Below are 10,630 nucleotides of genomic sequence, written 5' to 3' on the forward strand. Positions count from 1 at the left end.
AGATGCAAACCTGCTAAGACAGAAAGAAATGGAGACAAAGGGAAGCTGCTGATACGCTTTGATTACAAGTTCATTAATACAGGCACTGAACACACATCTCATCCGAAAAAGGTTCACTTGAACATTAATGAAAACAGAAATGTTACATTGAGATGATCATTTGAGAGTTTACAAATACACAACAAAGCATGTGACAGACAATTCCCATTGGACGGTGCTACCTTTGATTGTTTGCTGTTGTGGATCTTTGTAGTCTGAAAGTGACCGACATGATATCTTTAAACTGAAACTCTGAGGCTCCTCTACAAACTGTGTCACATTTTGTAATATGCCGTTAAACACTTTACCATTTTGGATCAGAACTCATTAGTCAATGTAGATTCACATCTTTGATCATTAGGTTACTATTGACTCAGTCTCTTCCTACATGTGAAGAAATGTGAAAAACTAACAAATAAAAACTGTCAGCAAATCATAAGTGATTCTTCTAGTTTAAGGGCAAAATGATCTGTATTTGGTCATTTTTAAAAAAGGCACTATTGTTTTAGCTGTAACGGAAATAAGTCCTCATCTTGAACCTTACTTTTTAACAATATGCTGATGCCCACAAGAAAACAACAGTAAGACTGACGAGGGTTTCCCATTGCCAGTTCTACTCATACAAATAAAACACAGTGATCATTGCCCATAGTGAACAAAAGCCCTGCCATTAGCACAGCCACGAGCCAATCCTGCATAACAAATCAAGGTATTTTATAAATGTGATCCAAGACTGAAGACATTTTGAATAGCTGGATTTGTTTTCTTTAAGTTAAACTTAAGCCAAAGAAAAGAGTTGGATCATCATAACATAGTAGTACACACAAAACCTGAGTAATTAAACGAAACAATTATCACTTGTCATAGTACTCAACAGCAGTTGGGGTTAATTGATTTAATGCAGACAAACAAAAATGCTAATAAATGCTAAAAGTCGAGCACTAAAAGAATTAGACGCCATGATAGAGAGATTCATTAATCTCATCATAGAGTATTGCTAGCTTTGAGAATTTTAGAGAAAATCAATTGCTTGGATTGACTGAATTGACTGAACCAACCCAACCCTGACACGACAAGGTTAGTATTCCAGTCTCGGCACCGACGGTAGTTTGAAAGTTAATCCCAATCTTGTCACTGGTAGTAGCAGTTGGTAATCACAAAAGTGCATTTGCTAGAAGATAAATGGAAGAGGCGGAAATTGAAGTCCTCACATCTTGGAGGACGCGGCGATGGCCGAGACTCCCGGACGGCTGTAAACATGCACAGCTGTGTTCTGAGGAAGACAAAGTAGAAGGAAGAGGTAGGAAAAAAATGGCTTAAGTGTGCAGAGTATAAACAGCATAGTCCACAATAAACTGGTGACATTACGAAATAAATGACAAGAAATTTAGGTGAATTTCCTCCGGTGATCAATGCAGTCACATCTTATCCATTTTAAATGGCCTCATTTAAAAACACACCGAGGTCACACTTACCCAGTGTTTACGCTCAGTGTTTAAAGGGTTCAGTCGGTCCATGTGAAAATAACACTACTTCTTTCATGGTACATATCTGGAATGTATTTCAAACCTGTATCTGCAGCTTAGAACTACACACAAAGTAGAGCCGAGGCTGATGGTAAAGTCATTTGTTTTGAAACTATTTGGTAATAAATTGAAGTACTCGACACATTTGAATTTTGACCTGCTTGTGGTGCTAGACGAAAAAGGGACAATTACCCCAAAATCAGAAATGTCTAAGGCCCTGTCCACACTACTCCGTTTTTACTCCGTATTTGCTACGTTTACACTGAGCGGCCACACTACGCCGGAGTTTTGGAGCACCCTAAACGGAGGAATCTGAAAACTCCGCCGAGGTTGGAGGTGTTTGAGAACTCCGGGGTTGCGTTTGCGTGTGGACGGTCGGATACGGATGTGCTTAGAAAAAATTACGCCCACACCCGTGTTCGCTACTGGATTGGTTCTTGGCAACCATGACGTCTCCGTCCCTTATTCGTCACACTAACTATCACGTGACCCGTACCCGGAAGAAAACAAACTGGGCTACCAGCGATTCATTTCAACATGGATAACTAATTGCAAGCGTTGCTGCTAGCACAACAGCTACATGATGTTGCTGCTAGCACAACAGCTACATGATGTTGCTGCTAGCACAACAGCTAGCAGCAGCTATGCAGTAAAAGTCTGCATTTCTGTGGAGGAAGCAGCTGTTATTGGAGTGATTAGCGAGCGGCGTGACCGGCATCAGCCCTATGGAGCAGCTCGTTGTTTTTAGATTCTAATGAGAAGACATGCTGCTCTAATGTTTTACTTCTTCCGTTTGGTAGCCTTGAGAGACCTTAGTCTGTAAGTATGTATTTATGGAGCATGAAAATATGTACGTAGATATATTCTATTCGCGTGTTTAGTATAACATTTGTGTTGTATTAAATGCTAATCGCGGTTAGCATTTCTCCATTGGCGGTAATGTTAAAATTAACTTAGAAGCTAGCTAGGCGGACATGACGTTCAGAGCTACTAGTGAGAACAGACATCAACAACACGGAGGAAACGAGTGAGAGACCACATTGATGGACCCATAATCTAGTAAACGTTTATGTGTAAGTGTTGATGTTAAAGTAAATTTGGAGAGAGAGAGACAGAGCGAGTATTTTCTTTTTTTTTTTAACTAAGCAAGCAATTCACTTCCTGTTTACACCGTCACGCGCATGCCCAGTGTAGTTAATGGTCACGTGCTGTCCGCCTTCGACGGCTGCCGTGTGGACACAGATCAACTCGAGAATGATGCTGAAACTCCCGTGTGGACAGAGATCGTTTCTATTTGACAAATCTGCATCCAAGGAGAAACGGAGTAGTGTGGACAGGGCATGAGTCATGATGGCACTTAAGTCATTAGGATTGGTCATCTGTGGGCCATGAATGTCTGGAGCAAGTTCTATGACTCACACTGGATTTCACCTTACAGGAAATGGGTTTACCTTCTTGGCCTCCCCATTGTACTCGTTGAGAAGCGTCTGAACCTGGTTTCCATAGTCCGGGTGGACAGCCTTCAAGTTCTCAACCTGCATGAAGAGCCAGACAATCAGATGTTAAAAAGGCCCTGAAAACACAGTTTCAGCTTCTTATCATGAGTGAACTCAAATCTACCAAAGTTACGGTTCATTTGGTTACTTCTCGTGAGAAGTCTGTATCCGTTTCTTCTTCTTTTGGTTTGAACTGGGCAGGGTTCTTTTGGAAAAAGGGGATGTCGTGTATTTTGGTGGACCAAATGTGATGACCGTTGGTGGGTGTGATCGGATTGACAGTGTCCAGGCAAAGCAGAATAGCGTTTTATTTCTAAGTCTTGTTGTAAAGTGAGTTTAAACTATTGAAAATATGTATCTTTAGGTCCCACATCCGCACAAAGCCTCATGGGGGTTGTGTTGCTGGTGGGGGAGGCATGGAAGATAATAAACTCTGTAAATGATATTCAAAACATCTCTGGTAGTTCTATGTATGATACTATGGGGGACGAACACAACAAATACTAGCCCAATAAATCCAGACTGGGTTTGGTTACTGTGCTTCTGTGGTCCCGTATGCATCAAGAATGTATTTTGTTTATTTCTCGATCATAATTATGCAGTTGATACTCAAATGTTAAACATCACTTTCCCCTGACAACACCCATCCTGTTGAAAAACTGATTCAGTGCATTGACGCGATTAATAACTGTATGAATGTCCCAAAACTTTCTCCAACCCAAAAGAGACTAAATAAAAATTGTGTTACTCCACTACCAAAAACAAACAACTCACTAAATGGCGTATTGGCCGATCATGTTCTGCTGCTTTTCAAAGTGTTTATTTTGTACATCAGGATTATCTCTACATTTGTATACATGCTCTTTTAAAGTTTGTTTTAAGTCCTTTAAAGTTTTAATGTTTTTAAAGCTCTTTGAAACTTTGAAAAAAGCCTTAAAACCACGTAACCAAATGTTTCCTGTGCACACTGGTGCAACCTCCTGTGGTTTCAACATGAAGCTCATCTGAATATGTGAGACAGTAATGTGACAAAGAGTTTGTGGATACAATAGGAGGTGATGTGGACTCGCCATGCGTTTCTGGATGAAGAGCTGGGCTCCCTTCAGGGCCCCTGCCATGTTCTGGCAAAGTCTCTGGCGCTCGTCTTCATTCAGGACCTGCGTGAAGAAGGTGCGAACCTGCAATAAAGCACAGAAGAAGAAACAAAGAGTTGACAACCTGGTCAAAGTCGATTAACTCAAAATGAGATTCATAAATGAATTTCTTAAAGAAATTGCAGTTTAAAAAGAACATTGAGCACCCCGCCAATATGCCAAGTAGCAGCAGGAATCCCACTTGGTGGGACATTAAATGATGTCCTTTGCATGATTGTATTTTAATTGTGGGTGATAAGTAATTGATTATCAATTGATATGAATTATACGTCTATGATATAATCACCATATAGAGCAGTTATGAACGACGAGCTTATTTACACATTGAGCTAAACAGGAGCAACATTATTTGGAGCCGTGTTTCTGATTCACTCTCTTTTAGTTCTGCTCATTAGCCGCTAAACGCTCCACTATGTTCACCAGCTTTGTCTGTCTGCTGTTTGGTATTGGACAGGAAGTGTACAGTGGGTTTACAAAAGCTCTTTTTTTCGCAGAAAGAAGCGCTGATGAGAGCAGAAAGAGGAACCCAAAACAGTTGAGGTGAATGCTGGAAATGAGTTGAAAGAGGCTGAATGTCTGTGCGAAGCTGAGAGGAGCTGCAGAGTTGGGTGATAGTTCTCAGTAGGTTTGGCACGTATGTGGGTCATATGATCCACTGTTGACATAAGAATATTCATCAGTGCAGCTTTTTAAATAACATTGAAAGTAAGTATTACAACTGTAATAATATATTCATCAATCCTCTAACAATCATAAACGCAACAGTAACAATTACTTTCACATGAATTACAAAAAGAATAACGGTCACAATGTTAAAATAGTGACAGGTTTGCATAACAATGGAGGCCAGTTTTGGAGAGAGAGTTAAGAGAACTGTTCATGCAACATATTGTATTTTGTTTACAGTACAATACAGCAAGTCGGTTAAAGAAAGTGTGTCTGATCATTTTGTACATGCGTATTGAGAATAAACAAATTGCATTTATATTCAAAGTATGCTACAAATGACAATTCCAAAGGCTCTTGTTAAGTGTTGTATACTTAGTAAAAACAATGGGCAGTTGGCAGACTGTTCTATTTAATTGGTGCTTGTGTGTAAATTTGTGATGTGAATACCGTCTGATTATCATTTAGAAGAGTTCATATAGTTTGGAATCAAGCGTTTGCTTTGGAAAGTACACTTTACAAAGGGTGTGAATGAATATATTGTATGTAATACACAAATCAAAAACACTTATTTAACTCTTGGAGGCACACAGCTAAACATGCCTATAAATATGTGACGCTATCTTTACCTGTGTAAAATTATCGTCATCTGCACTGTTGCAACGTGCCACATCTGGAGACACCTGGAACTTGGACTCCACAAACCGAGGCTGGGTCTCCGGGGCACTGAAGCTGTTGGGAAAGTAGTTTGGAGCTCCACCTAGAGGCCAAACAGACGACACACGGTTGAGTCGGCTCGGACAAAAAAATAAAAAAATCAGTGATGGAAATGATGGAGCCACATCTCCTGCCTAAAAGAGTTAAGCATTTATCGCCGTCCTTGTTACCGTTTGCACAGAGAAACGTACACGGCGGACTACGGCTTACCTTGGTTGTCAAACATGCACATCGGACCGTCGCGCTGGTAGTTGGTCACGCGGGTCCTGAAGGGGCAGTTTACGGGGATCTGCAGGTAGTTGGCTCCAAGCCGGTGTCGATGTGTGTCTGGGTAGGAGAAGAGGCGACCCTGGACAAAGACACGACACACAAGACATAGCACGGTTACACTGTAGGTCTCTATACTGTCAAAGACAGAGTCGACACCGAGCACGCTTTGAGAAATGTATTAACGAGCATTTAGTCCAGCTTTAGGTCTGCTGGAAGGGAATAAAACTATTAAGACTTGGGAAGCCTGAACATGGCCTTTAACAGGACACCATAGACATGCAGACATTCTCTGGCCACTACATATACAAACAGATTTAGGTATACCAATGGCAGCTTTAATTAACAGACTTTTTGTGGGGTTACCTGCAGCATCTTGTCGGGGCTGGGCTCAATGCCCGGTGGCATGTTGCTGGGGTCAAAGGCCAGCTGCTCCACCTCCGCAAAGTAGTTGACTGGGTTCCTGTTGAGCACCATCTTTCCCACAGGGATCAACGGGTATTCTTTGTGTGACCAAACCTGAATGAGAAAAACTCAAATTACCTGAAAAATCACTGTAGCCCACTGCTGGGTGGGGAAAACAACACGCCCAGGGAATAAACTCATTGAACATGGAGCTAAACCGTACGACACTCAAAGCCTGTAAGTGGTCACAGCTGGAACAGTTAGTTCTCCTTCTGAGTCACTTGACTCACTTTAACAGAAAGATTTCCTGAGTGGACTTTTCTTCAGTTGACCGGATGCAGGTTTTATTAAGAACTGCTAACAATGATGTCAACCTACAAACACATCTGTGATAATGTCAACAGAGTCTTTTAGGTATCCTACAACATCTTGTAATGTGACTGCATCCCCAGTTTGCTCTGCTGTGGAGGCATGTGGTACCTTTGTGACGTCGAAGGGGTTGAACTGGAACTTCTCAGCCTGCTCGAAGCTCATGACCTGGATGAAGAATGTCCAGGATGGGTAGTTTCCATTGGCAATGGAGTTGAACAGGTCTCCAATGGCATAATCTGGGTTGGTGGATGCCATGCGGTCGGCCTCCTCTACTGACAGATTCTTTATTCCTTGATCCGTCTAAAAACAAACATGACATACTGTCACACAAGCAATGCCAAAGTCCCAGGATGCGGATCCATGAAGTTGAATCTGAGTTAAGCCTGGGCTCAAACAGACCTTGAAGTGGAACTTGCAGTAGAAGCGCTCGCCATCATCGTTGACCAGTTTGAAGGTGTGAGAGCCGTAGCCGTTCATGTGACGGAAGCCATCAGGCAAACCTCGATCGCTGAACAAGAAAGACACCTGCACAGAAGACACAAGGTAATGACAAGTCCTGCATAGTTTTCTGTTGGTGTAAACCATAAACAGGTTAGTGCAGGTGTAAATACAACCAGGGGAATTATGCATCCATCAATCTTCATTTTCTGAAACAGTCCTCTGTACACTCAACCAGAATCAGCTACCTGATGCAGACTCTCAGGCCTTAGGCTCCAGAAGTCCCACACCATGTCAGGGTCTTTCATGTGGGTTTGGGGATTGCGCTTCTGGGAGTGGATGAAGGACGGGAACTGCAGAGGGAAAAGTGGGCAAGTTACATTTCACACTTGATCCATGTTAACAAAAGTGTTGTGAAATGTGTATTTGATCATTTCTTGTGCCTCAGTATGACATAGAGGTTTGGTTTACATGTGTGTTTTTGCATTAAACTTTTTCATGACTGATGAAACTAGTTCTACAACGGGCTCCTGTAGTTACTTGGGTGTTTGAGAGTTCAGTTCCAGGCTTAAGTTACGGCTCACACACCATCCTCCACTCACTCACCAGTATGGCGTCCCTGATGAAGAAAATGGGGGTGTTGTTGCCAGTCAGGTCCCAGTTGCCCTCCTCAGAGTAAAACTTGACTGCAAAGCCTCGGGGGTCTCGCACCGTGTCTGCTGATCCGGTTTCGCCAGCTGAAATAAAATTAAAATAAGAGAGAACATTCGATTGATAAAAAGGAACAAGATAAGTTCAGAATTCACAGACATTGTCAGAGCCAATAGTTCTCATTTCAAAAGTAGAAGACGACATTATTAGTCGATTACGCAATGAGTCGACCAAAAGAAAAATAATTGGCAACTATTCATTTTTCCAACAAAAGTGCATTTCAGTAAGGACTGAATCAGACATGAACACACAACACGGTTATTCTTACCCACGGTGGAGAAGCGGACAGCGATGGGCGTGGTCTTGCCGACATGTTCAAAGACCTTGGCCTTGCAGTAGCGAGTGACGTCATGAGTCACTTCAAAGTAGCCAAACGCTCCTGCATCATGGAGAGAATCAATCATCTTAAACATGTAATATCGCAGTTGACTCAGATTAGTGGAGTGTTATGTCGCCATGCACTGGAAAGAATGCTCCCTCCAAACTGATTATGCTCAGTATCTGCCCAAAGGCTTGCAAAGATTAGCATTTGCCTGGAGCTAATCCACAGACAAGAATGACCGTTATTTATTTAGTTTTCCGTTTTTTGTCAGTTAGTTCTCTTGACTTTTCTTGGACAGCTGCAGTGTTTTTATACACAATGTAACATGTCACACATTTTCTTTTGTTACGTCAGAAATAAGGTTTTATATTCCAATAATAATCCAGCTCTACTAGCGCCACAGAACTTTGACCCTGATTCACTATGTACTGAAAGAGGAGGAGGTGACAAAGGCAACAATATCCTTTTGCAAAGAGTAACAATTGGGAGACAACACTTCTTGTATAGCCAACACACAGGTGACACAGAAGAGACTTATGCAACACCCACCGCCCCCTTTGGCATGCACCACCCTCTCTGGGATTCGTTCCCGGTCAAAGTGGGCCATCTCATCTGTGAAGACCACATCTTGGACAAGCAGAGGGCCCCTCGGTCCCGCAGTCTGCACGTTCAGCTTATCTCCAACGGGATGGCCGGCCCCTGTGGTCAATGTGTCTGGCCTCTGTTGCAAATAGAATTTGCTTTTAAAACAACAACAACACATTACCATATGCAAGATACGTATCGTAGGCCAACTGTGAAGAAATTCCTTCATACCTAGTGCATTTGTTTGCATTATTTCCCAAGATGCACTCTGCTCACAGTTAAAACATGCAGACTGAAAACTTGCACAGCTGCTAAAACAGCCTAATTTAAAAAAATTTAAAAAATGATAGCGAGATATATATATATATACACACACTGAGACAAGTACAACATCGAATCTAATGTAAAGTGGTTGTGGGGACGTGGACTACAACTCGGGTTACTTAAGGTGATAGCAGCTATTTGCTCTGGTTATATAACTCACAGGGGTAAAGTTCCACCACAAACATGCCTTTAGACAATGACCTAGTTACTTAATATCTAGACTGAATTGCCCTCCTTAAAAAATGACTTTTATGCGTTTTTATTACAGTTCACGCTGCTTTACGTTATTTGAATTCTTTATACGGGCTAGTTTAGCATATAAGGTTAGCAAACGAGCGTTTTCTAGAGAGCCCTTTGCTAAAACAACGATTATAAACAACCTCAACACAAACAGCTGGCAGCACCAAACTAAGGAGACTTGAACGCTAGCTCACCCGACAAGCTAGCTTGAGGTTTTGGCTGCTAACGTTGGTTTGTTTACCTCAAACGACCTCTCACCCATTTATCCCAAGTCAGGCAGCAAGCAACATTTGATTAAATGCAGTGTGTATACACGGACCTGGAGCGCCCTGTTCTCCTTCCACGTCTTCATTTGATCGGTCGCTTTGTCCCTGTTGTCAGCCATCTCGACAGGTCAGCGTCAGAGCACGTTTACACCACTCACTGTTGGGTAGATGCTGTAGAAATATCTTGATGTTTGACAAAATTCTTCCTCGACTTTGCTCAATGTGGCTCCGCCCCCTCTTGCACCCCTGCTTTCTGATTGGCTGAAAGGAGGAACCTGACCCTACTTTCGGCTCTGCTGATGCAATGTGAGGAGAAAGAACCAAGTTATTGAGTTTCACTATAAAGTTTCAATGTGCAAAAGTATTTAATTGGACTGATTTCAAGTTCAGGTAATAAAGTCGTACCCACCTTAAGGCCTTGGTCATATTAGCTGACATTGTGCTTTAGCAATAATGGTGGTGTCTAACTAAATACATGCAATCAAATAACGTACACTTTTAAGGTACTTGTACCTTATCAGTTATTTGTGCTATAGTTCTAAGTCACTACATCTCATGGGCAAATAGTGTACTCTTTACTCCACTACTTTTATTTGATAGCTTTAATTACTAGTTCCTTTGCAGATTTAGATGATGAAATGTAGATCAGCTACTGCATTATTCTATATTATTAGTGGTTTATTATCACTACATTTACTTCAGTAAAACATGTGCTTCCACCATGGTGCTTTACTGGTGCATATTCACAAACATGTGTTTTGTTTTTTTCAATTAAACTAGCACAAACCAGTTGACACATAGAAAGAATTGAGTCTTTGAGGTCCCTGGAGTTCCTATATGCCATTCCTACGCTCTACATCTATTGTATGACTTACTTCTAATGTACGAGCGATAAGAAAGACCCGCACATCCAGTGCCCGGTATGTGGGTGGTGGATCAAAGATATATCTAGCAGGATTTATGCAGATCTATCCGTTTTAATCTTACTTCCGTTATACACCGTAGCTCACTTTACAGTCCTCTTATCATAAGATATACAGTACAAAGACCTACATTTTCTCTACTGCCGTGCTATCCAACAAGATAAACATGTAGTCAAACG

General features: G+C 41.7%; 1 protein-coding gene across 2 annotated transcripts; it reads right to left on the reverse strand.

Annotated features, from left to right (window-relative positions):
* Positions 1-41: 41 nt before the first annotated feature.
* cat (catalase) lies at positions 42-9,741 on the reverse strand. 2 transcript variants are annotated; one of them, XM_076089471.1, is made up of 13 exons: positions 9,582-9,741; positions 8,663-8,834; positions 8,060-8,170; positions 7,687-7,817; positions 7,329-7,433; positions 7,042-7,167; positions 6,751-6,942; positions 6,232-6,384; positions 5,809-5,947; positions 5,511-5,641; positions 4,132-4,239; positions 3,017-3,100; positions 42-1,312 (listed from the first exon to the last, which is right to left on the reverse strand). In XM_076089471.1, the coding sequence occupies exons 1-13, from the start codon at positions 9,645-9,647 to the stop codon at positions 1,247-1,249; spliced, it is 1,584 nt and encodes a 527-aa protein (XP_075945586.1). In that variant the 5' UTR covers positions 9,648-9,741; the 3' UTR covers positions 42-1,246. The 2 variants fall into 2 exon arrangements, with proteins under 2 accessions (XP_075945586.1, XP_075945585.1); XM_076089470.1 differs by having other exon boundaries at positions 3,002-3,100.
* Between the last annotated feature and the right edge of the window lie 889 nt (positions 9,742-10,630).

Source organism: Anarhichas minor, unplaced genomic scaffold (assembly GCF_050575085.1).
Source record: "Anarhichas minor isolate MPS153535 unplaced genomic scaffold, ASM5057508v1 ptg000011l, whole genome shotgun sequence".
Taxonomy (NCBI): Eukaryota; Metazoa; Chordata; class Actinopteri; order Perciformes; family Anarhichadidae; genus Anarhichas; species Anarhichas minor.

Bases quoted from the DNA above. Each gene is read 5' to 3' on its own strand.
- cat (XM_076089470.1), bottom strand. From the start codon at position 9,647: ATGGCTGACAACAGGGACAAAGCGACCGATCAAATGAAGACGTGGAAG. The intron at 8,835-9,581 runs GTCCGTGTATAC...TATTTGCAACAG, and splicing joins AGGAGAACAGGGCGCTCCAG to AGGCCAGACACATTGACCAC. The intron at 3,101-4,131 runs GCGAGTCCACAT...CTCTTCATGCAG, and splicing joins TCTTCATCCAGAAACGCATG to GTTGAGAACTTGAAGGCTGT.